We start from the raw sequence: 26,560 nt of genomic DNA, 5'->3' as shown, positions 1-26,560 counted from the left end.
TTTCCTCCCACCTCTTCAGCCTCCTGACCAACCTTGGTGCTTCCCCCGCATGTGGCGCTGCCTGGCCGGGCACGGCATACATGCACCTCAGGAACAGTGAGTAACAAGCTCTCTTCTCAGTGGCAATCATCTCTTGATGTCATCATACCTAAACAATAAATAAAACCTACATTTTAAAACAGGCAAAGAAAACAGTGTAGGGTATGGAGCAGGGAGCCGCTAACATTCTCCCGCCAGCAGAGACCCGGGTGAGGTTGAGCTTCTGCTCCTGGACTTGTGCAGTGGGAACAAACTTCCTTCCCTTGTACTAGACCATCTTTCCCTTACCTCATCCCATGTAAGGACAGAACTGGCCAAGACAGAGTTGGGGTGTCAAAGAGACAGAAGTCAAGGGCAATGGCTATACTTCAAGCCTGAGGGTTGTACCACTGATAGATAAGGGAAATCAGGAGATTAGGCTTTTTGATGGGAAGAATCTAGATATCACATCAACGAGCAGAGAAAACGCTTTTAAGAACCTTTAGCGAATCCTTAAGCAGATACTTCAGAAATCACATCAGATGACTCTAACCTTAGTAAAATAAAGAGAGGGAATGGATAACTAGTTTTAAATCAGAAAGTTTAGCTGTTTGGGTATAGTCATTATAACTTCCGAAGAGAAGGAAGAAGGGACTTCATTTGTACTGTTAATGCTGATTTCCTCAGCTAGGTGGTTACGTGTGTATTCTTTATGTTAACATTTGTAATATTTTGAACGTCTTGAATATTTCCTAATGATTTAAAAAAGTGTATTGGGAGATTGTTGGGCAAGGAGGTAGTGTGAATAATTATGTAGGCAATTAGTAATAATAAATCTCTCCATAATTGTCCATGAAACATTTACAAAAATAGGGTTTTTTTTTTTATTTAACAAAATACTATCTATGCATATTTTTAAAAGCCAAACAGTACTATTAGGTTTATAAGGAAAAACAGTCATCCCTACGTCCATGACCTGCTGTCCAAAGGAACTATTATTAAGTCTTTTGGCTATTTTGGTGTTACCCTGAATGTTTCTAAGAAGAAACATTTATTTTATTTTTTATTCTTGATTTTATTCCTGATTTTTCATTTTTAGGTAATTATATATTGGCTTTTGCTATGGAGGATAAGCATTTTTACCTCTCTCAACCTTCCCATACACATCTTCTCCCCAACCTTTCCAATAAACTGGTATCACAAGGCTGGGTGAAATCAGTTTTGATAACTAGGACTACATATTGTTCACAGCTCAGCCACACAGTACACTATGATTAATTTTCCTTTTTTGTACAGATTTTTGTTTTTCCTAAAGGTAGTTACTGCCCCTTTTTTCTGCTTAGTGTTCTATGTACCAATGCATCAATTCACCGGTAGATCCATGAAAACCTCAGTATGGTCAAACACAGCAGACTATCAGTTCGACTGTTTTCCTTGCTGACAACCCTTTGGGGGCCGCCTCCTGTCCCCACCTTGACTCTTTAGGCTTACCACGTAGTTAGCATTCTGGGGCAGTCTTTTATTTGTCCTTACAGCTTTGAACACTCTCAGTGTTATTTTTAGTTTGGTCCTATCTCACTTCTGGCTACTTCATTCTTCATCCTAGTACTAGACCTATCTATAGGTCTATGTATCTTTGATTTTCAGGAACTGACAATATTCCACACGATTGTAGACTTCACCCAGAAGACGCGGCAACAAATGAACCTTGCTCAGACACACAGATAGAGATGTGATGCTTGAAAACTACAAAACCCGGTAGCACAAGGTAATACTCGCTTCTCCCATGACTCAAATTTCCTCACCTACGGTACTTTCTGCTTTCAATCTAAAATAATAGCACCTTATGTTTGTTTCGTGTTTCATGGTACTTACACTGCTTCTATGTTCCTCACTGGATCCAGATAATATCCCTGTTCACATTTTCTTGTTTATATAATTTTTAAATTTTTACAATTATTTGTTTTGTTGCTGGGTGAACTGGGGAGACTCCAGACCCTGAGGCCTTGATCCAGAGCACCCCAAAGATGTCACCAAAGGCCCTTGGTCTTATCACAAGAAAAAATTCAAGGACAGACAACACAACAGAGAAGCAAGAGAATTTCTTGAAGTGAAAGTACACTCTCCGTATCTGAGCTGCAAGCTCAAGAGAGTGAGCTGCGTGCTATCGGCTTTGGGTTTCTATCTTTTATGTACAGTTGTTAACAAGGCGATGGAATATTCATTATTTGGGGGGGTAATTTCTTGGAAGCAGGGTTTTCTGCCTTTTCTTTCTTATTCGGTCATGGGTTTCTGGCCTACTTTGTCAGTCATCTTGGACCTGTCTGGTTGGATCCGGCTTCCTGTGCTGTGTCTTGGAGTGCTGCCAGGACGGGCTTCTGACTCTGAGAGCTGGCCATGACCTCCTCTTGGCTGACCTCCAGGCATCTTATTAGAGCCTAAAGAACTCGCGCCACTCAGCTGAATCGGAGTCCAAATAAGGTCCGTATATTATGACTGGTTGGTAGGTCTCTTGAGACTTTCTATAGTGTCGTCTTCTACGTATTTGTTTTCTTGCAACTTTTTAGTGAATTAACTAGGTTGTTTGTCATAGTGTTTCCCATTGTTGTTTTGGATTTTGCTGGTTGTATTCCCACAGTGTCATTTAACAGATTTCTTTTGTCCCTTGTGTTTCCCATAAATCAATAGATCCAAGAGGCTTAGCCAAATATATCTATATTTATATTTTTACATTTATATATAATTTATAGATATATTTAATTATATCTATATATCTATATTTATTTTGGCGGAAAGGCTACTTCATAGGTGGTGGTGTATACATCTATTAGAGGTACATAATGGCAATAATGTCAGCCATTGATGATCATTGCCTCAATTAATTCATTATCTCTTGATTTACTTCTGATTTTAAATATTTTTCTACCTTATTTCTCTTGATACATTATTTGTGTTTACTTGCTCTTCTGTTCCTTGTAGTTTCGTCCTCATATCTGAAATTATTTTTCCTTTTTTCAATTCTTTCTTGAGTTGTTCGTTCTTTTCCAAACCTCTCTATTTCTGGTTGTGATATTATAATATAATAAGAAATATGTATCTGGCCTTGTCCCAGTTCCTGAGCTCCTAAAACCCTTTTTGTTTTCTCCTAAAACCTTTGTAATTTCCTAAGTAATAAAAGCAATAGAAACATCGTCTCTTATATTTGGTTTCTGTCCCCAGCTCTGGAAACAGCTCCAGAATGATAAAGATGAAAGAGCATCCTTTGTTATTCATAAAAGTCCCTTACAACCACCCTGAGTTTATGTTAATGAGGCGACTTTTGGAAAGCCCCTAAGGATGGGGCTGCTGGTTACCAGGGAAACCAACCGTGTGATTAGACAGTTGGAACTCTCAGCCCCAGTCCTAACTTCCAAGTATGGGAGAGGGGCTGGAGGTTGAGTTAATCACTAATGGCCAGTGATTTAACCCATTGAGCCACTGTAATGAAGCCTCCATTAAAAACCCTAACCTAAGGGGTTCAGAGAGCTTCCAGGTTGGTTGGTGAATACATCAAGGTACCAGGAGAGGCACCTTATACCCCTATACCTTGCCGTACACATCTCTTCCATCTGGCCATTCCTGACTTGCATCCTTTTATCTAGTAAGTATACAGCAGGATGGTGTTATTTACTTCTAAGGCCTCCAAACCTCTTTCCTGTAATAGCTTTGCTAAATCAGTACTCCTGGGATTAAGAATATGTCAAATAATCTGTTCAAAAGTTGCCCTCAGCTCTTTCCAAAGAGCTCACTAAGAGGAATAAATGTGTGAGGTTGTGATTATAACACTTACGCGGTCTTGGTGCGAAAGGCTGGCCTAGGAAAGTTAAATGCATGTAAACTGGTCTTCGAGTAGCTAATACTATTTTATCTGAACAGTGGAGAAGTCTCAGATACATTTTAATTCAGTGTTTCACAAAATGATAAATATGACATTGTTTTGTTTTCATATTAGTTTGTCCCTAATTTTAGGAGCTCAGGAACTGGGACAAGGCCAGATACATATTTCTTATTATATTATAATATCACAACCAGAAATAGAGAGGTTTGGAAAAGAACTAACAACTCAAGAAAGAATTGAAAAAAAAAATAATTTCAGATAGGAAGACGAAATTACAAGGAACAGAAGAGCAAGTAAACACAAATAATGTATCAAGAGAAATAAGGTAGAAAAATGTTTAAAATCAGAAATAAATCAAGAGATAATGAATTAATTGAGGCAATGATCATTGTCCCCAGTTACGTACTATCTGTCATTTATTTTGAAAACTTCTCAGCCATTATTACTCCAAATAATTCTTCTGATCCTTTTGATGTGGGAAACAAAGGCAGAAGAAAAATTATTAAATTTCCTTACTACCTAGAGCCCATTGACAAGTCCTTGAAACACGCAGAGTGACATTTCTCTAGGGACTCAACTGCCTTGATGTTGACACTTTGCTAAGGGCAAAAGGCAATCCTAGACCAACCCCCGGGCTCCTGTAAGTCTACTTTAACATACAAAAATTCTTTTAGAAATTTCCTTTATCTCTAAACCCTCCAAGATGCCTGTTGGCAGTCATCCCCCAAGCAGATGACCCACCGATATTCATCTGAAGGGTCTCATGACTAAGGTTCTATTAGACGGTAATAAATGACCTTTCCCCAACAACAGCTACCCCCCTCAAGGTTCTGGAAACTTTGCTTCCAAAATTCCTTAGAGACTTACTATCCCTAACCCCCTCCCAACTTTTAAGTATATTAATGGGCCACTCCTCATGACCCCAGCATGGCTCTTTCTGCCCATGGGTCATGTCCCTGTGCTTCAATAAAATCATCTTTTTGCACCAAAGACGTCTCAAGAATTCTTTCTTGAGCCATCGAAACGGCTTTGAACCCAAATGTCTTTCCTACCTCACTGTCTCCTTCTCCTCCTGGTATTCCCATTGAGCATGTTACAATTATTTTTTGTAATTGCCTCACAGTTCTTGGATATTCTGCTATGCTCTTTTTATTCTTTTTTTTCTTTGTTTTTCAGTTTGGGGAGTTTCTATTAACATATATTCAAGCTCAGTGATTCTGATGTAGTTTTGGAATGTAGGTGAGGTTTGGTGGGGTGAGGTTGAAAGCAGATGACCAGGAAAGAATTCTTGGTGCAAAGTGGTGGTTTATTAAAGCCCGGGGTCAAGCCCCGGGGGCCAAACCAGCGGCTGCCCCGGGGTTGTGAGCGTGGCTGATTATATACTGTGCGGCTGGGGGAGGTGAGGCAAAGCGAGGTTTTCAAAAGGACTTTCTTATGCAAAAGAGGACCTACCAGATACCGGAGGATTTGCCATTGTCAAGTCAAGGTTGTTTTTCCCTCTAGCAAGGCATTAACAGGAAGACAGTTGGGAGCTTCCCGGAGGAACGTCACACCTGTCCCACCCAGGAGTCGGGGGTGGGGCAAGGTTGCAGGGTGTCGGCTTGTGCTGTGTCTTCAGCCAGCCTTCTGCTCCCTCATCAATTCTTTGCTTGGCTGTGTCCGGTCTACTCATGGGTCTGTCTAAGCTATTCTTCATTTCTTTACACTGCTTTTGAATTCTAGCATTTCCTTTTGATTCATACTTAGAGTTTTTGCTTACATTATCTGTTCTTGTATGTTGTGCACTTTTTAAAGCCCTTAACATGCTCATCATATTTTAAATTCCTGCTAATTCCAAAATCTACGCCATATCTGAACCTGCTTCTGATTGATGTTTGCTTTCTCTTTAGCCTGTTTTGTGCTTTGTGGTATGCCTTTAATTATTTGTGGAAATCCAGACATGCTGTATTGTAAGTAAGGAACTGAAGTAAATAATAAATAGGTCTGTGGTGTGGGGTTTTATGTTTGTGTGGCTAGGAGTTAGACTGTGTGTTTTCGGTTTTCTGCAGCCACAGGCCTCAGAGGCTAGTTTCCTGTGTCCTTGTTTTTGTCTCCTCTGTAATCCCTGGGTTTCCCAAGAAATTCTTTCCCAAATACAGCCTGAGTCTTACTGGGAAAGTAGACAGTGAGGCTCTAACGGGATGCCCGGAGGCCCGCAAGGAGGCGGCCGCGGCCCGCTGTGGGGAAGGCCAGGGGTCCGTCCTGGCAGCGTCCACGAGAGGCCGGATCCCACCGGACAGGCCCACGGTGGCGGCGCCACGACGGGAAAGCCCTGAGCAAGTGGGGAAGAAAAAGCTCAAAACCCTGCTTCCAGCCCCAAGTAATAAATATTCTGTCCCCTAGTTAACAACTGTCAGTAAGAGACAGAAACCCAACCCCCAGGGCGCACAGTTGAGCTCACCATGCTCTCACAACTTGAGAGTGTACTTTTGCTCGAATAAACTTTCCTGCTTGTAACCCTCATACACTGTGTTGTGTCTGCCCTTGAATTCTTTCTCCTGAGGAGACCAAGAGCCTTCTGCGACATCATTGGGACAGGCTGGGTCAAGGCCCCAAGGCCTGGAGTCTCCCCAGTTCACCTGGCAACATGACAACTCTTTCCTGTGTAATCCTCCATTGTTACACAGGAACTATACTGACGTGGTCAGATGTCAGGGTGGCTGGGGGAAGTGTTCTCTAATCTGTGCTTAGGCCTCCGTTGTTTAGTGTTTATGACCCTGGCTGGGACCTTCACAAGTACTTCTCAGTACTTCTGCTCCCTTCTAGGTGAGACGGGAAGGCGAGAGGGAGCCAGCGTTGGGAGTTTCCTTTCCCCCACGTAGACTTTAATGAAATAGTTTTCTTTGAGGGCAGACATTTGTTAAGGAGAATGGAATAGCTCTGGGTTTATTTCAAGATTATTACTTCCAGCAGGGAAAGGATTTTTCTCAGGTCTTCACAGGGAGAACCTGATAGGGCTCCTGGAAGTAAACCTTATAAAAACATGGGGCTCCGCAAAGGTTAGACCCCAGGTTTTTTTAACTCTCAAATTAGACCATACTCAGTCTCCAGCAACTAATCAATTAGCCTTTAGCTAATCCTATCAGTAGCTGGCTCCAACCTGGGTTTAGGCTCTTGGTCAGTTGAGATTCTCTGTATCCGCTTGTCTGTCTCTCCAGTTTTCAGGGCGGTATTTGCCCTGTGACTTCAATTCTCTGGTGCATCTAAGAAGAGTTGTTAATGTTCAGTTTGTTCAGTTTTTTTCTTGTTGTGAGGATGGGAGTGAGAACTTCCAAGCTCCTTACAGGTTGGCCTGGAAACCAGACGTCTATATTGTATGTCATGGAGTTCTGATGCTGTTTAAGAACAGAACTTCTGAATTTTCTCTCAGAATTCTGATGCTGTGAAAGACATGAGCTGAGTGAAGATCCTTCCACGTTTGGCATATTGATAGGGCTTCTCACTAATATCTTCTTTGATGTGAAGAGATGGAACAAGACCAAAAGATTTCCGGGGCACCTGAGTGGCTCAGTCGGTTAAGCGTCTGCCTTCGGCTCAGGTCATGATCCCAGGTCCTGGGATCGAGCCCCGCATCGGGCTCCCTGCTCGGCGGGGAGCCTGCCTCTCTCTCCCCCATCGCCCTGCTTGTGTTCCCTCTCTCTCGCTGTGTCTCTGTCAAATAAATAAAATCTTAAAAAGAAAAAAAAAAGACTGGAATGGTGATGCAAGTCTTTCCCACAATCATTACAACACTACATTTTCTCTCCAGTAAAAATAATCTGATGTTTTATTGGCTTTGAATTCCATCTGAAGCTTTTCTCATATATATTACAATTAGTGAGATCTTCCTGTAAGAACTCTACTGTTCAGTGAATAGAGTCTTAGCTTTTGCTAAACCTATTACATTCATACTTATGCTCCACAGCGGGGTTTTTAGGTAAGTGACTAGTATTTTTTGTGAAGCCCCTTTCTTCAAAAAGGCGTTTCTTGTAATGTGTTCCTACACAATTTCTCCTAAGCTCGGATACTCTCACCTACACAAGATTCTTCATACAAAGGTGCTGAGGAAGGTTTTCAAAGCGTCTCTCTCTGATGGGCTCTGGTACTCCTTACTCAGTAATGCTCTGCTCTGAAATCACTGACTTTGTGTAAATTCTCATCCCTGAATCTGAAGCAAACAAAAAGACAGAGATCAGCTTTTCTCTGTGTTCATTCTTTAAGTGCTTACTCTTTCAGATAATAAGAACATAGCAGTAAATAAAATAAATAAAAATCCCTCCTCTCATGATGGTTGCGTTCTACTGACAGGTGGATAATTTTAACCATCTGAGCTACCCAGGCGCCCCCAGGGTGGATAATTTTAAAAATGTAAAGTACAATGTATAGCCATAGGTAAAAATAAAGCAAGACAAGGAGGTAGAGAATACATTTTAAATAGGGTGACAAAAAACAGCCTCATTGAGAAGATGGCATAGGAGGTGAGAAAGGGAGCCATATGGATCTGGGCAGAGGGAAGAGCAAATGTGAAAGTCCTGTGGCAAGAGTGGCCTGGCACTGGGGCACCCGGGGGGCTCAGTCAGTTAAGCGTCTGCCTTCGGCTCAGGTCATGATCCCAGGGTCCTGGGATCGAGCCCCGCATCAGGCTCCCTGCTCCGCGGGAAGCCTGCTTCTCCCTCTCCCACTCCCCCTGCTTGTGTTCCCATTCTCTCTCTGTCAAATAAATAAAATCTTTAAAAAAAAAATAAAATGTTAAAAAAAAAAAAAGTGGCCTGGCATGTTTAAATACAACTAGAAGGCCACCGTGGCCAGAGGAAAGAGAGTAACAAGGAGGCGGTTAGAGTCAAGAGGTCAGACAGAGCCAGACTATGTGGATCCTGCAGACTTCTCCAGGGTCTGTGGCTTTGGCTTCTACTATGAGTGAGATGAGAAGCCACCGGACAGTTCTGAGCAGGGGTGACATGATTTAAAAGATATCTGAAAAGGATCCCTCTTGGTTCTGTGTTGAGAACAGACTGTGGGAAATAGTTTGATTCCAGAACAATTCTGAAGTAGGGACAGGATTTGCTGTTGGATTGGATATGGGATGTGTTTTTAATTTCGGTTGCCCCATGTTCATTGTTAAAAGAGTTCATTGTTAAAGAGACTATGAAGTCATAAGGAAATGGTTAACCACGGGAAAAGGCCTATCGGAGAAGATGGAAAGTGAGGAAAAATACTGGAAAATGGTTCTCAAAGATTCAAATCTCTAGCTCCCCAGAAGCCATTTTTTTTTTTTTTAAGATTTTATTTATTTGAGAGAGAAAGGGACAAGCAGACTCTGTGCTGAGCATGGAGCCTGAAACAGGACCCAATCCCAGGACCCCAAGATCACAACCCAAGTTGAAACCAAGAGTCTGACGCCCAACTGACTGAGCTACCCGGGCACCCCAAGAAGCCAATGTTCTGAAGAAACGAACAGGCTCAGTTAATGCAGTTCTACTCCAGGGTCTTGGAAGTTAGGATAAAAGGTGAGCATCACATGGAAGAAATGTCCTATCTCAACTCTTAAACTTAGAATGGATCCACATCCAGAACCAGGCTACCTTAGTTTCTCTGCATTTTCCAAAACAGAAGATGTAGCTCGGGTTTATTTCATCTACAAACTAAAGGGTATCCAAGGAATTACTATTAATTTTGTTAGGTCTGATAGTAGCATCGTGGTTACACAGGGAATTGTCCCTGGTTTTTAGAAATGCATAATGAAATAGGGATGAAACTACATGATGTTTCAATTTCATTTAAAATATCTCAGCAAAATACAACGCCCAAAAAACAAATAATCCAATTTAAAAAATGGGCAGAAGAAATGAACAGACACTTCTCCAGAGAAGACATACAAATGGCCAACAGACACATGGAAAGATGCTCAACATCACTCTTCATCAGGGAAATACAAATCAAAATACAATGAGTATTACCTCACACCTGTCAGAATGGCTAAAATTAACAACACAGGAAACAACAGATGTTGGTGAGGATGCAGGGAAAGGGAAACCCTCTTCGGCTGTTGGTGGGAATGCAAACTGGTGCAGGCACTCTGGAAAATAGAATGGAGGCTCCTCAAAAAGTTAAGTACAGAACTACCCTATGATCCAGTAATCACAGTACTGGGTATTTACCCCAAATATTCACTAAGTCAAAGGGATACATGCACCCTTATGTTTATAACAGCATTATCTACAATAACCAAATTATGGAAGCAGCCCAAGTATCCATCGACAGATGAATGGATAAAGATGTGGCGTGTATATCCAAAGGGATATTACTCAGCATCAGAAAGAATGAAATCTTGCCATCTGCCATGACACGGATGGAACTAGAGGGTATTATGCTAAGAGAAATAAGTTAGAGAAAGACAAATACCATATGATTTCACACACATGTGGAATTTAAGAAAGAAACAAACAAACAAAAAGAGCAAAGGGGGGGAAAAAGAGACTAACAAAGAAACAGACTCTTAACTCTAGAGAACACACTGATGGTGACCAGAGGGGAGGTGGGTGGGGGATGGGGAAACAGGTGATGGGGATTAAGGAGGGCACTTATGATGAGCACCCGGTGTTGTATGAAATTGTTGAATCACTATATTGGACACCTGAAACTAATATAACACTGTGGGTTAACTACACTGGAATTTAAATTAAAAATTTTTAAAGTCAGAAGAATAAAACAACGGAAGAAAAGAGGGACAAATAAAGCAAATGTGGCAAAATTTCAATAATTGTTGAATCTGGGCAATGGGTATATGGGAATTTATTGTACTATTCTAATTTTTGTATATTTCAAATTTGTCATTTTTTATAAGTGAACATTGTTTTATCAGTTTAATTATTTCCTAGAGAACAAGTTTAAAGTGGATTTGACTGGTTTTATGATCTCTGAGATAAAACTTCAAAGCAATCATAGAAGGTATAGACTTGGGGTCTTGATTCTCTTCCAACCTCTGTTCCTAAATTTCATCACCCTACGATTGCCCTTCCTTTCCACCTTCTCCTTCATTTCCTTTCACAGCCAAATGAGGAAGAGCATCATGTGTTGGGAGAGAAAAGGCAAAAAGTGGTAGGAAGAGAAAAATATGACTTTGATGAGATGTAGAAGTTAAATTATCAGCAGCCGCTGACTCCATGTCCCAAAACTGCATGAGGAGCCATCAACTAGGAATTAGGGCCAAGGCTCTTCCTCAGCAACTTCAAACTCCATATTCCTTTTTCTATCTTTGTTAAAAAATATTAAAATGCAGCACCTTCTGATTAGTTTGCAAGAACAAGTTAACGCGTATGAGGAAAGCCAGCACCATTTCAGCACTAACCTTTGCATAAGAACGGAACCGAAAAATAAGCACTGATTCAACAAACAGTGCAGACAATGCACTTTCTTCGTTAAAACCGTGTTAAATAGACTCGAGAGTCCCATCCCGCATCCCCGTGTCAGAAAGCATTAGAATAACGCTGACAGCACTGAAAGTCGCGGGCAAGTGTTCCGCACCCCGGCAGAAGCCGAAGTCGTCGGCAAACCTGAAGCAAAGCCCCTTTGGGAAAGGAAAGCACAGCGCCCCTGGGAGTCGCGGCCCGGGGGCCTTGGCTGCCCGGCTCCCCTCCGGCGCGCCCACGGCCCTCCCCGGCGGCGGCCGAGGTCAGACCCTCAGCCCGGCACCGGCCGCTCCGCGCGCCTGGCTCAAGTCAGCGAGCCGCCCGAACACACGAGGACGCGCGCGGCGGCGGCCGGCGCACGGGGCTCTCTCGTCCGCGCCGCGCGCTCCCGGCTCTCCGGCCCGCCTCGCCCGGCAGCGCCTGCACGAAGCGGGGACGTGCGGTTGGGGGCGGCGGCCGGGCTGCGCGAGCGGCGTCGCGGCTCCGTCGGGGGAACGGCTGCGCGCCCCGGCCGCCGCCTGCCTACGGGGACGGGAAGGGCCCGGAGTGCGTCGGGACGCGGAGCCGGGACGCGGAGCCGGGACGCGGAGCCCGCCCGCAGGCTCCCGCCCTCGCGCCCCGCCCCCGCCCCGGGCCCACGAACGACCGCGGCGCGTGTGTGCAAGTGTCCGTGTGTCCGCGTGTGTGTGGGTATGAGTGTGTATGCACGTGTCCGTGTGCGTGCGCGCGTGTGTGCACGCGTGCATGTGCTCGTGTGTGCGTGTGTGTGCAGACGGGAGGTGTCCTGCCGCGGGAGCGCCTCACAGGATTTCCCGGCAGACTCCACGCTGTTCCCCGCAAAGGCGGACCCCTCCCAATCACGCGTCCTGTGACTCGACTTCCCCACGGGAAATCCCTAACGTTTCTGGTTCCACGTTGACTGAAAAGACGCAAGGCAATCCTACCCGAGAGCCGACACTGGTATTACTGAGGGTATATCCCAAACCCCTCCCTGCGGGTGCAGGTCACTTACAGGACAAGTAACCACAGCAGTTAAGGAACGCAGCCTCTGGTCGCTCCTGTCCCGGGTCCGGATCTAGGCACCGCCTCTTCATCCACCCGGTGGATGCTCTTCGACTCCCAACACCACCACCCTAAGACGCCAGCTTCCCACCTAGCTTCTGCCTACTCTCCCTCAGGTCCAAACCATCCTGTCTCCTCTCCCAGATTAATCTTTCTCCCTGAAGCCACACTTAATCAGCCTCATCAGTCACCTCCTGTGATTCCCTCGTTAAACCCAAACACGATCTAGGACTGGAGGCGGCCATCACCAAGTTAACCCGATTCCAAGTCGGCTTTCTCATTCCTGACTTCGCCGAACTCCCTGCCACAGACAGTCCAGTCCATCTCCTGGAACTTTTCCCCACCTCCACGCCTTTACTCACTGTTCTTTCTTTTCCAGACCTTGCCAGCGTCCACCTTAAGAAGTCCAGTACGGTCAGCAGAACTGGGGTCAAATCCTGGTCTTTGGTAAGTTATTTCACATCCGCAAAGGTAAGTTTTTTCATCCCTTAAGGTAGGAAATTAAATGACTCAAATGGGTGAAAAGAGGTTTTCTTCCGGCACCCAGGTATCATGTGGTTATCAACTGTACGCCTTGCTCCTTCTAACCCCACTCCCCCTGAAGAACAATCTTCACCCCTACCTTTCTGAGCTTTCCACTATGAATTAAATACTTGTTCACTGGAGAACCTACTATATGCTAGGTGTTGTGGAGAATATATTATTTTTTATTTTTTGCTATCAAATGCATTGTATAATTACATGCAGACAAATGGAGAAATTCATCTTAAATCTATTAGGAAAGCTCTGGGACAGAATCTGTAAAGGGGCTGGGGGTGGAGGGAAGGAAAGTTCTCCGAGCAGTTAGCCTAGGAGACTGGGAGGACTCTGGCTTCCTTGAAAGAAAAACGAGGTGGGGGCGGGGAGCGGAGACTGGGGCCCACAGTGCATCTGTGGGCCCTGCAGGCGTTTGGAGTTTAGCCCAGCAGCACCGAGTAGCCATGAGTGGGTTTTACGCTGGGGTGTAGTGTGACCCTTAGGATTTTAGTGGATCCCTCTGGCCTCGGTGCCTGCTCAGGGCTTGGCCAGCTTGGGAAGAAAAGAACTCCTTGCTGCATCATGCGACACTGCAAGCTGCCTTCTCACCCCACTGTGGCTTTGGGGAGGTGAGGGGACCCCGGTGAGGGGGCGGGTGCCACACCCATTTTGCAGATGTTTGTAGACCGCGGTACGATCCTGGCTGTGATGGGCTGAACGGGACAGAGAACACCAGTTCTGTGTGTACCGCTTAGAGTGGGAGAGGGGTCCCAGAGTAGGAATCACCAGGGGGACATGCCCAGAGGCAGGGCTGGGGCTGGAGGGGTTTGAGAGAGAGAGAGAGAGAGGGAAGCACATCTGCAAAGGCACAGTCAGGGAAGAGCACAGTGTGCCAGGGGTAGCCTGACTCGGAACTTGGGTATAAAGAACTTGAAGTCTGCCTGCCCATCTGTCATTGTCCCTCCCTGGGGCTGCTAAGGTGCAGGCGAGGAGCAGAGAGGGGCCCCTGGGTTTGGGTGTACATGGTGGTTGCAGGAGGCGGGTGGTGGAGGAGGGGCAGGGAAGGCCCCCTCAAAGCTCAGGCTGTTGGGCGGGGGTGGGGGTGGGGGGTTTAGCTGGGGGACGGAGCGGAGAGGTTGAAAATGGAGAGTAAACCCAGTGCTTATCTCTGCTTCCTCTGGAAACGTCATTACAATGATGGCAAAGAATAAAAAAATGCATGAGAGAAGAGATGACCAAAGATGAGTGGTCAAAAAAAAACCTTTCCTTGAAGAATGGACTTTTTTTTTTCTTTCCAAATACAAAGTAAGCAAATGACCACCCCCTTTGGCTGCCAGAATGCTGTCTGCACCTCTGTCTGGATAACTACAGCGTAACCATAACTTGACCTGATCTTGTCTTTGAGGCTTTCTCCTTTCTCTAATGCTGATTTTTTTTAAAGATTTTATTTATTTATCTGGGAGAGAGAGAGAACAAGCAGGGGGAAGGGCAGAGGGATTGGGAGAAGCAGACTCGGGGGCTCGATCCCAGGACCCCGGGATCACGACCTGAGCCGAAGGCAGACACTTCACCGACTGAGCCCCCCAGGCGCCCCTCTAATGCTGATTTTTGTGTTTTCATTTTCTATTTTATCATATAAGCTGTCTTGAGTCCTTTTTGACGTGATAGTTATAGTAAAACAGATGGCTATTGCCTGTTATTACCGTTAGCAGAAATGTCTTCTAAGTTAATTGACTGTAATCGTAGTTTCCCATTGCTGGTAATGGACTTACCCTGCAGGGGATGAAATGAAAGGCCATAGGCTGATGTGCAGCAGAATCATAACAATTAGCATTTATTGAGCACTTACTTTATGTCAGGCACTGTCTTCATCACTTTACATGAATAAACTCACTTATTCCTTACAACAGTCTCATGAAATGGAAAGCCAAGAGGCCAGCATCCCGGGAGCTCTAAAGGAGAGTTAGTCCCAAGAGTGAATTTACATAATTCAAGGTAGGACAAAAAGGACCAAAATATTTATGATCTTATCTCTCCATTCAAAAGACTAAAGAGATTGCACTATTAAATTAAACCCTCCTGGTTTAGATTAAAACTAGAGTCCAGACCTGCATCATACCATGTATCAGATGGGGCTTCTGAGAAATTTAAGATAATTTCTAACTTCAGAAGCTTATGGGAAAAGAGCACCTGAGAGAATCAGAAAACAGAATAGGAAAGTTTGCAATGCACGAAAATGCAAAGGACTTCAAAGGTGGGGGACCCAAAGTGTCAGAGGAGGCAGGACCCGAGCAAGGCCTTTTATGAAGCGTGGACAGGATTTCTGGAGACGCAAGGAGGAAAGCAGGACATGTAAAAGGGTGCCAGAGAATCGTGTGAAAGGAAGCCAAGTGCGAGAAGAGGGCAGAGCAGACACAAACGACAGGCTGCCTACAGGCACCAGGCAGTAATGGAAAATGGAAAAGTAAGTAGATCTAACTGTGGAAAGCCTTGGAGCTAAACGTTTGATCTTTTTCCTGGGAACCGTGGACTCTTTGAACAAGGTGGTGGTTTAGTCAGGCAGCTAGATAAAGAGGACAAGGGCAGTGTTGACTCCCGTAACCTGGGCCCAAACTCCAGCAGCACCAAGAACAGAGAAAGAAATCAACTCGTAAGCCACTTCAAGTAAAATCTTGCAGACTGATTACTTGGGATAAAGTAGGCAGTAATTATAGATCATTTAGTGACTATTCAGCACTACGGATGTTTCACAGGGGTTGAAAAGACCTTTGTCTTCAGGAAGCTTACAATCTAATTGAGTGACTGCAAGTATTATAACCTGATAAAATGAGAGCATTCTGGTCGAACTCTTGCCCAAAGTTATAGAGCTGATCATTGTTAATCGGAGAGTGCTGGGAGGTAGGAAAAGTGTGGATCAGCACAGAATCAGGGATGCCAGAAGCAGCTCAAATTTTAAGGCATAAGAGTGGCTAAAAGTGCCAATTCTGCAAATATCAAGTAGGAAAAAGACTAAGAAATAGGCACTGAATTGTCCTTCAGAAATCAGGTTTATAGGATTGGTGAGAGTTTGAACCAGAGGGTATAAGTTTCATGAAGAAGAAACAGAAGAAAAATTTAAAAACTAGGGAAGCAATTTTTTTTTTAAATAATAGAAGAACTCAGTGTAAGTGTTAGGACATTTTTGGTGAGGATAAGATAAAATACACTAGGTTTAGTTAGGCACATTAGAACTATGGTTTATACTTTGAGGAAAATATGCTATAGCAAAAAAGGTTTAAGAGAAAAATCTGTCCTTATAAAATGAGAGACTGGATTTGCCTCAACACTATTATCACCAAACTGGTGGGAAGCTTTTTGTCCTGTTCTGAAGCCAGCTCCTTTTCTGCTCCTGGAACCAGCAGCACGCACATACACAGGATTTCCTCTTTAAGTAAAGGGGCTGATGTGGTCGGGAAACAAGGTTCACTGACTGTTCAGGGACCCAAGCCCCATGGAATAGATAAAGTGAGCAAATACAAGGTGTCAGGAGGGTCTAAACTCTAAGGCTGGAGTCCTCTGGAATAGGAGATGGAATACGTGAGGTTCTTAAAGTTATCCCCTTGTACTCACTCCCTGGAGCATCAGTTTACAGAACGGAAGGAAGGAAGGCTAACTTGAAACCGGCTTATAGCTAGCTAGTAGAGGAGAAAACTCCAAAGATGTATCTATTGTTCTTTGCAGGCACAGGACGCGAAGGCTGTGTGCTCTTACGGTAACATTAATGAAAAAGCTCAAATACTACTCTTTAGTGTGAAGTCGCTGATGTCTGATGAGAGTTGAACTCTGGCTGAAGGCTTTCTCACAGTCATTACATTTGTAAGGCTTCTCTCCGGTGTGAGTTCTCTGGTGGATAATAAGGGATGAGCTCCGACTGAAGCCCTTCCCACATTCTCTGCACTCATGGGGCTTCTCTCCAGTGTGGATTCTCTGATGCTCAACGAGGGATGAGCTGCGGGAAAACACTTTGCCACAGTCGCTGCATGCATAGGGGTTCTCTCCGGTGTGTGTCCTCTGATGCTCAATAAGAGACGAGATCCAACTGAAAGCTTTCCCACATTCACTGCATTCATAGGGATTGTCTCCAGTGTGTATTCGTTGATGCTGAATTATGGTTGAACGGTCACTGAAGGCTTTCCCACATTCGTTACATTTGTAAGGTTTCTCTTGAGTATGAGTTCGCTGATGTTGGCTGAGGTTAGTGCTTCGGCTGAAGGCTTTCCCACACTGACCACATTCATACGGTTTCTCTCCAGTGTGGATCCTCTGATGCAGACTCAGGTGAGTGCCCCGGCTAAAAGCTTTTCCACATTCACTGCATTCATATGGCTTCTCTCCAGTGTGAGTTCTCTGATGTTCAATAAGGTGTGTACTTCGGCTAAAAGTTTTCCCACATTCGTTGCATTCAAAAGGCTTTTCTCCACCATGAATTCTCCTGTGGACAATAAGGTCTGATTGGTAACCGAAGGCTTTCCCACATTTGTTGCATTTACAAGACTTCTTTTGTGGGCAGAGTTTTTGGTGTTTAATGAAGTCCGAATTATCTTTGGAGTTTTTCCTAGATATGGGGGATCTAGCTGCCTTTGGAATGTTCTGCTGTGTATTAACTTTTGAGCTTAGACTAAATTCACTAGATTCAGGAACTCTCTCCCTAGTGAAAATTTCCTTGAGGGTCATCGACACTCTCCTGATTGCTGTTTTCTCAAAAGATGTCTTCTGTACAGGACATTTTGTCTGCCTTGATAACCGGCCCTCACCTTTATAGGCCTCTTCATTCTTAGGACCTTGGGCAGTACTCCCTCTGAGACTCTCCATTGCTGACCCTGAAAACTCTAGTTCTTCAGAAATAGCCTGATTGGTGTTGATGCTTTGGCTCAGTTCACATCTCCCTATCTGAAAGACATTTAAAGTGCAAATGTCACCCGCATCTAGTATGGAGAGCAAGGAAAATAAACCAGCAGAAAAAAAAAAAAAGACAACAAACTTGCAATTCACACACACTAGCAACTTTATATGGGAAGAAAACAAAAAGGGACAGCGGAAGGCAAGTGAACAGGAGCAGAAGAAATAACAGGCAGTTTTTATAATAGGCATGGGGAGCACAGAGACATCAAAAACTATGGGAAGGGTGACTGGGTACTACGCTGAGCCAAAAAATGGAGATGAGCAGATATACCAGCTGATGAGCAGAGAATAGGGGGTTAGAAAGTAAAATGAGCTGTTATTATAGCCGATCAGCAATGGTAAATGGGAGAAAGGAAAGGGATGAAAACAGTAGACTCTTAAGTGTAGAAAAGATACCTAAAAAAAGCAAACAGTAAGGATGATTCTATGAAGCTTGGATGCAGTCATTTTCTTGGGATTGAGAGAGAACAGAATTTCAGAAACACTGTCTACAGGACTGCCTCCCGCCGTGCCCCCCGACCCTCCTTCCAGCTAGTGTAGGTGCTCTTCTAAACAAGTCTACTTTCAGAGTACCCCGAGGACAGCTCACTTACTTGACAAATAGAAGGCAAACTAACTTAAGTCACCCAGTGAATTCCAAGAACTTAGACTGGAACTCATGTCTCCCTAAATGTTGAATTGGTGGTCTTTTCATGGTCTCACTCACCCAGACAGGTATTTTTGCTCACTCCCCTCTTCAGTGCCCTGAAGATCCAGCATCCACAGCTGTCCTCCCTCCGACTGAATGACCATGTCCAATTCACACGCTGAGACTCCTGCTGATGGGAAAGGATTTAACACAAGGCTTGGGTGCTGGAGACACAGGGCTATTCAGAGCTCAATATTAGTGCTTCAATCTAGAGAAAAGATGGTGTGAACTTTCAGAAGCTGTGGGAGGAGGGCCTGGCAAAAATGGCTTTCTGAAAGAGGGCAAAGTTGGGTTCCAGAAGGTTATACACATTCACATCAGGATCCCCCAGGGAACTTGTTAGTTGAGATACCTGGGCTTAGCTTCAGACCTAGTAGGTAGGACACGGGGCCCAGGCATTTGTATTTAATAACTTCATATAACCTGACAAGTAGAACTGTCCAAAAAGAAGCCTAGAAACATAGCGTAGATTGCCTGAAAAATGTGCTCCCCACTCCAACGTTCCTCACAGAGCAGAGGGTCTAAAATACAAACTCAGCTACCCCTAGACAGGTGGCTTCTCCCTTCTGCAAGCAGGGCCAACGCCTCCCAAGAATCTCACGATTCCCAGGTAGCCAGCCAGCTTTCTCAGACGCCTCCTATCACACCGCTGGTGCCCCACATTCAGACGGCCCGACACCAAGCCGTCCACCTATCTCCCCACTGACACCTGCCCTCCTGAGTAAGAGCAACGGGCCCTCTCCCGGAACACCGGCCTATGCTGAGTGACCCACAGAGCATCCGCCTACAGCAGCCTTCTTGCTGGGAAAATGGGAGAATGTGGGAATCTGTGTCTTTCCTCACCCATCTCTGGACTCTAACTTTCCCCACGAAAGCCCTTTCTTTAAGCCATGGTCTTGTGGATTCATCTGGAGCCCTTGTGCTTGACAGTCGGCTACAAACTATGTACCATCTCCCCTAATGCTTCTGCTCACAGCACAGTCTGAGATCACTGGGTTAGGACATGATCTGGTCGCACAGGGTACTTCCTTTCTTGTAGACCAGGGACCCTTCCAGATGTGCAGGTGAGCTGTGGAGGACATCCACCAAGACGTCACATAGGGAGAACCTCAAAGGCAATGTGATGCTGCTGTCTGTATCCAGCGTGGCCCAAAACATGCCTCCCAACTGGAAACAGGGAACACAGAAGCACTACCACTAGACCGACTGAGTCTGATTTATTTAGAGCCTCTCAGTACAATCCAGGGGCATACTTTATGGTGCCCTCATTCCTTAGTAGGAAGTTGCCACATCGCTAGGTTGGCTGGCCTGCATTCTTGCAGCACATACCCTACCACTACGCCGTCCTGATTTTGTTGACCATTCACTGTGATTTCTCTCTTTTTTGACAGTAATTCTCAAGGCAGCAGGCTACCTCCCGGGGAGAGTTCTGGGATTTGGTGAGGGGTTTTGATTTTGGACCGTCATGTTGACTGGATGGTGTTACTGGAATTTAGTGGGGGTCAGGGATAATGGGCATTCCTGCAAAACAAAAAAATGTTCCTGATCCGGTGTGACTTTCAAAAAAGTTGTTTAATAGCGGCACCCAGGTGGCTCGGTCAGTTAAAGCGTCCAACTCTTGATTTCAGCTCAGGTCATGATCGCAGGTCCTGGGATCGAGCCCTACGTTGGGCTCCGTGCTGGGCGTGGAGCCTGCTTGAGATTCTTTCTCTCCCTCTCTGTCTTTCTGCCCCTCCCGCCACTCTAAAAAAAAGTTAATAGTTACCTAAGGCTAGAACCTAACATTACTTTACAGAGATACAAAATATTTTGCACAGCTTTGATATATATTGGAAAATGAAGGAAAGATACTTCTCTTTCTTTCTGCTATTCTTCTGTTTTTTTTTTCTGTAGGCCTTGTTCACCATTTCAGGAAAATCAAACCACTTAATGGTATTAGATTCAAAAATACAACATTCATATATCGGGTTGTATCCATAGCTCTTGTAGGTGCAGGCATCTATTTCGTCCCATCTGTATACACTGAAACACATACTATCCTAATACAAATTACATTCCTTTATATCAGAGTTAGGTAATATACTGATATTTTGGAAATTATATCTACAGGCCATCAATATTATCTGTCAGTCTTACTACAGGATAGTAAATGGGACATTTGTTCCTAGGGGAATGTTACTACATTATTACATATTATATTCCATCCTAGGGAAGAGATACTGTTGAGAAAATGTTTAGGTTTTTGGTGGTTTAAGTTTTCCCCCTAACCAGGAAGATCTGAAATTTGAAGATCTTTGTAAATTGTCTTCTTTAAAAAAAAAAAAAAAAAAAGATTTTATTTATTTATTTGACAAAGAGAGAGCATAAGCAGGGGCAGCAGCAGAGGGAGAGGGAGAAGCAGGCTCCCCGCTGAGCAGGGACCCAGGCGCCCCTGTAAATTGACTTTTTAGAACCATGAAAACATAGGCTACCTGAAAGTAAGCAGAATATCCTGGACAGAGAAAGAACTAGGGCAGAATTCAAAGGAGATGGCCAGGTGGAGGTTGACGGTTCTCCTTCATGCTCATTAGTATTTTGGTGATTGGTAAGCTGAGCCAAGGTGCTATCAGTTTACCTATATAATTCAATTCGTATGTATACTGTGTAGTACAAGTGTCCCAAAATGTAGCTGTTTGGGCATTTCAAATAAGTTCATTACATGTGTAACTGTATTATGCATTTCATGTTTGTAAATGTGACACATTATCGATACACAGAAACCCCATTGGGAAAGTTTCTACATTAAAACAAAGGAACCTCACTTGGGAAATTCTTGAGGTCTTTTGGGTCTGCTTTTTATAAGCATTTTATGAATATTGACTCATTTATGCTTCACAACAGTGACAGGGGTACTATTGTTATGCCCACAGTACAAATGAAGAACCGGAGGTACAGAAAGGTTAAGTAACTTGGCCCAAAGCCAAGTGTTAAATCCTGGACTCAAACTCACTAGGGACCAACACCTGCACTGCACTTTCCACTCCTGTGGCCCCTAAATGGCCAAGAAACTAACCCCCACTGATCCCAGGATACCAGCATGACCTTAACCACAGTGAGCCATGGAGGTTTAGAGAGTGCCTGCCTCGGAAAGGTGACCACCCTGAGAGGCTCACCGAGTCCCACTCATGCTAAAGTCCTATCTATGTAACCTGAGCCGCCCCAGTGCAGGTGTCATCCTTGGCACAAATCAGTGAAACATCAGAAAGAGGCCCTGTGATGTCAGCATTTACCAGGTAATCTGGATTTTTTAAAAGATTTATTTATTTATTTGACAGGGGAGAGGCAGAGGGAGATTATCAAGCAGACTCCACTCTGAGTGAGGAGCCCTATGTGGGGCTTGATCTCAAGACCCTGAGATCATGACCTGAGCCGAAATCAAGAGTCAGATACTCAACTGACTGCACCCCCCAGGCACCCCAGTAATTTGGATTTTGATTATAGTTCTAATGATAGCTATATAAAAAACAGGGGAAAATAACCAGTCTGGTTTTTAAGTCCTCCTCATCTGTCAAATGAAGATGTTGGACTTGTTTGGTACAAAGCTCTCTGATTCCTGGAGTTTAATTTTAAGTGCCAAACACTAAAGCACATACCTGTCTGCCTAGACTAAGGGGATTAGACTAATATGAGCCTAGTCTTTTTCAAATCATGAGACATGTGAGAGCCTCAGGTCCATGTTTTGGATGAAACCATTCAAGAAACAGGCCAATAAGGTGTTCTTCAATCACCTAATGATGAAATAGAGCAAAGGAGTGTTTAGGAAGACATTAAGGGCAATCATCAGGCAAGTGAAGAACAGTCCCATCCTGGGCAAAATTTGGCAGATTCACCTAAGGGAAGTTCTATGAAAAGAAATAAATGCATCCCCTGCTTGGAAGAAGGAAGACTCCTTAACTTACATGGGACATAGCTCTTCTAGTGAGGTAGACAGTTGCCTCTCCCTCTTCCACCTTCCACCATCTCTTGGCTTTCTTTCTGGTCAAAGATAAAGCTGGCAAAGGTCCTATCCTAGGCAGCCAGAATCACTGGTCTAGTAATGTCACATCTGGCCCGTTGAATGCAACCTTAAGCGTTGAGGTAAAACAAATGCCTAAAAGCAATCCTACCTCCTCCCAGATGCAGAGAAAAGGACAATAGACATTGACGTCTGACCTGAAGTCTCTCGTTCTTGAATGATAAAAGGTAAAGGGGATGGATCTGGGCCGAGTCTAAACCCTCCCTAAACTCTGTAGGTGATCTGAGGCTTAAAATCCAGGCTCTTGGTCAATTTCCTCCCATGGGGTAGGAGTTCAAATGGAGTTTGACACAGTCTCATAATTCCTCCTGAGGATCAAAACAGAAGGCAGCCGATGCTGCTTCAGCACTGTAGGGCTGCGCATCCCTGGGCAAGTCACTCACCTCTCTGAAAGTCTGGTCCCACACTGTAAAAGGGCATAACTAGAACTTGCTTGTCCTTTCTCACAAAGCTTCTGTTAATGCTCCAAGTGAAAAGACAGCAAAGCATTTACAATAAAGGATTTCATATATAACATAAAGAGATATGACCGCTTTGCATATCTCAAATGAATTCATTTTAGGGGTGCCTGGGTGCCTCAGTCGTTGGGCATCTGCCTTCGGCTCAGGTCATGACCCCGGGAAGCCTGCTTCTCCCTCTCCCACTCCCCCTGCTTGTGTTCCCTCTCACGCTGTCTCTGTCAAATAAATAAAATCTTTAAAAAAAAAAAAAAAAAAAAGAGGGCGCCTGGGTGGCTCAGTTGGTTAGGCGACTGCCTTCGGCTCAGGTCATGATCCTGGAGTCCTGGGATCGAGTCCCGCATCGGGCTCCCTGCTCAGCAGGGAGTCTGCTTCTCCCTCTGACCCTCCCCCCTCTCATGTGCTTTCTCTCTCTCTCTTTCTCGCTCTCTCAAATAAATTAAATCTTTAAAAAAAAAGAATTCATTTTAAAATTGTGAGGGTATACATTTAACTTGTGAGGCTCCCGTCGGCAGCTGCTGCTACAGGGTGGGGACAGGTGAGTTCTTTTTCCCGGCTTTGGAGGACGCACAGGAAGGCAGGACTGGTCTGTGTGACAAGTCTCAGGAGGGAACCCTGAGATGTAGTTCAGAGAGGCCAGGAGGGTATTGGCTCCACAAGGTTACGGCCATTCCCGTGCTCAGGCTCCATTCGAGGACTCCTCCACCTTAGTGAGGCAAGTCCTTCTCCCTTTACCTCCTTCCTACCTCACACTTTAGTTATTGGGATCACCTTACTGCTACAGACATACTGTATCCCAAGTACAGCGCTCCTAAGGGCTGCAGCAAACCCAATCTGCTTTTACGGGACGAACCTCCGAGCGCTGTCCACCTCCTGTGACCCGAACCGTCTGAAATTCTTTGGACCATGCCACTTCCCCTTCGACTGGGAACCCAGCAAGAATTCTCCCTTGTTTCTACCCGCTTCCGTATTAAGCATTTATCTCGCTCAGAAGGAAGCAGGTGCGGAAGGTTCTGGAATAGCTCTTCTCCAGGTGCTTTGCTTTCTGCTCTGGGCCGGCCTGCTTGCTGGAGTCTTTGCTGATGGACAAAGGAATCAGCAAGAGGGCCTAGGCAGCCTCAGTTCAACCTGAGAACAGAGACGTCCTGAGACCTACTGAAATTTGCTCTTCAGGCAACCGTGTTGGCGGAAACTGGCTCGAGATAACACAGAATTTGACTTACAGTGTTTGCCAAAGCCTCCACCAATAAGTCAACACCTACTATACGCAGGTACCAACGGTCCTCGACAGAACCGTAAAATAAAGGCTACTACTCACAAGCTGCGTAACTTCCCGGAAGGTGCTTCATCTCGGCGTGCCTCAGTTTCCTCGTCGGCAACGTGGGGATGATAACGGTGCATGTCATGGGGCGGCTGCGAGGATAAAAGGAGTCATCCCGGTGCAAACTCCTGGAGTGGCGACGGGCACAGCCGCGCACAGAAGCCCTGCGGCGCCTGGCTGCACGGCAGAGGGGAGCAGGTCGCCGGCACGCACCCCCGGAGTCCACCGCCCGCCCCCAGCGCAGCCCCGGGACTGGACTGAGCCCCCGGCCGAAGCAGCCCGCGTCCCCGCCGCCCCGCCCGTGGCTGCGGCGCGACACCGCCTGCGCGCTTCCCAGGGCCTGCAGGCCCGCCCGCCCAGGCCCGGCCCGGCGCCCTGCGCGCTCCACTCACCGGCCGCCTCGGCCGCGCGCCGGGGCACACCCGGGGCCGGGGCACACCCGGGGCCGCGCTGCGACGGAACCCGAGCGCGCGGCGCTCGAGGAAGCCGGAAGGCTCCGTGGGGAGCCCGGCGTCGGCCCGCGGCGCGCGGCCTGCCGGCCTAACGGCGCCTCCTCCGTCGCGCTCGGCGAGGCCTGGCGGAGCCCAGCCGCCGGAGCGCCGAGCGGGTGGGGCGCGGGGGCAGCGCGCGGCGGCGCCGCTCTGCGCCTGCGCCCGGGAGCCGGGGCCCGCGGCGCGCCGCGCGGAGCCCCTCCCGCGGTGGGTGCGGACGGTCGGTGGCGGAGCGCCGCGGGCGGCGGGCGTCCGTGCGGTCCCCGCAGGACAGCCCAGGCCTGCCTAGTGGTGAAGGGCGTCCCTGGACGACTGCGTAAAGTACAGACCCCCGGGCTCGCGCTCCGCCCTGAGGAGGGTCGCGGGAACGCGGCGCTTCCGACGGGGCATCCCGGGCCGGGCTGTCCCCCGACCCCACTGCAGGGACGGGCTTGCCCAGCCTCGATGCTCACGCGCAGTCAGCCGCAGGAGCCAGGGCGGCTCAGTCGGGGAAGCGGCTGCCTTCGGCTCGGGTCTGGTCCCGGGATCCGGGGATCGAGCCCCGCATCGGGCTCCCCGCTCAGCGAGGCCGGCTTTCTCCCTCTGCCCTCTGCCCCTGCTCACGCTCTCTGTCTCTCAAATAAATAAAACTAAAAACAAAATCATCCCATCAAGAGCTGTACAGATGCATAAAATCAGGATCTATTACATTTGGGAAAAAAGAAAAAACCAAGACGCTTTTCTACACGAAATTTTAATACAGGATAGTGTCATTGCCTCAAAATCGGTAAATTTGATCTGGGAGTTCAGAAGGGAGAGCCCCTATGGGATGAGGGACATCAGAGTGGTTTGGTTCATAGAAGATACAATGAAAGTACAGCGGGCGGCAACGCTGAGAAGAACTGAGGAGCTAGTCGAGGGGAAAGCGTGTGCCAGGCTGTGGACTGGGTGTGTGACAGCTGTGTGCATCTGCCGTGGAGTAATCCAAGAGGGTCGGGAGCCAAATCATGAAGCTAGAAGGCACCTGGAGACCATCTAATGTTATCACTTTCATTATATTTTTAATTGAAATTCAAATCATAGTAAAATATACACAAGAGTTCCCGTTTTAACTATTTTAAAGTGCACGGGAAATTTTTTAGTGTATTCAGAATATTGTGCAAACACCACCACCATCTGATTTCAGAACATTTCCTCACCCCAAAAGAAACCTTGAGCACACTGAGCAGTTACTCCTCGTTACCCTCCTCCGCAGCTCCTGGTAACTTCCATTTTACTTCCTGTCTCTGTGCACTTGCCCAATCTAGACAACACATAAAAGTGGAATTGTACATTTACCTTATAGTGTTTGGGTTTTTTTTTTTCAATTAGCATAATGTTTCAAGGCTAATCCACGTTATAGCGTGTATCAGGTTCACCCTGTCCCAGGTTCATCCATATTATAGCATCATCCATTCATCTCTTGTTCAACACTTGGGGTGTTTGCACCTTTTGACTATTGTGAATAGTGCTGCTATGAACATTGGTTATAAGCACCTGAGTCCCTAATTTCAGTTCCTGTTTTAATTCTTGTTGGGATTTTGATTGGGGCTGTATTAAATATATGCATCCATCTGGGAAGGGTTGATGTCTAAACAATATTGAGTCTTCAGTATATGAACATGGTATATTTCTCAACTTATTTAAGTTTTCTTTAGTTTTCTGAGCAATCTATTTAGTTTCCAGTTT

General features: G+C 45.8%; 1 protein-coding gene across 2 annotated transcripts; it reads right to left on the bottom strand.

The window, feature by feature from the left end:
- Positions 1-14,715: 14,715 nt before the first annotated feature.
- On the bottom strand, positions 14,716-24,939 carry ZNF391 (zinc finger protein 391). Of its 2 annotated transcripts, XM_027602212.1 has the most exons (4): positions 24,755-24,939; positions 24,360-24,454; positions 18,548-18,656; positions 14,716-17,829 (listed from the first exon to the last, which is right to left on the bottom strand). In XM_027602212.1, the coding sequence occupies exon 4, from the start codon at positions 17,749-17,751 to the stop codon at positions 16,678-16,680; it is 1,074 nt and encodes a 357-aa protein (XP_027458013.1). In that variant the 5' UTR covers positions 17,752-17,829; positions 18,548-18,656; positions 24,360-24,454; positions 24,755-24,939; the 3' UTR covers positions 14,716-16,677. The 2 variants fall into 2 exon arrangements, with proteins under 2 accessions (XP_027458013.1, XP_027458015.1); XM_027602214.1 differs by lacking the exon at positions 24,755-24,939 and having other exon boundaries at positions 18,548-18,659; positions 24,360-24,377.
- Positions 24,940-26,560: the final 1,621 nt, after the last annotated feature.

The sequence above is a fragment of the Zalophus californianus genome, chromosome 7, assembly GCF_009762305.2.
Source record: "Zalophus californianus isolate mZalCal1 chromosome 7, mZalCal1.pri.v2, whole genome shotgun sequence".
In the NCBI taxonomy this organism is placed as follows: Eukaryota; Metazoa; Chordata; class Mammalia; order Carnivora; family Otariidae; genus Zalophus; species Zalophus californianus.
Note: the sequence above shows the minus strand (reverse complement) of the source record. Positions and strands in the feature narration are given on the sequence as shown.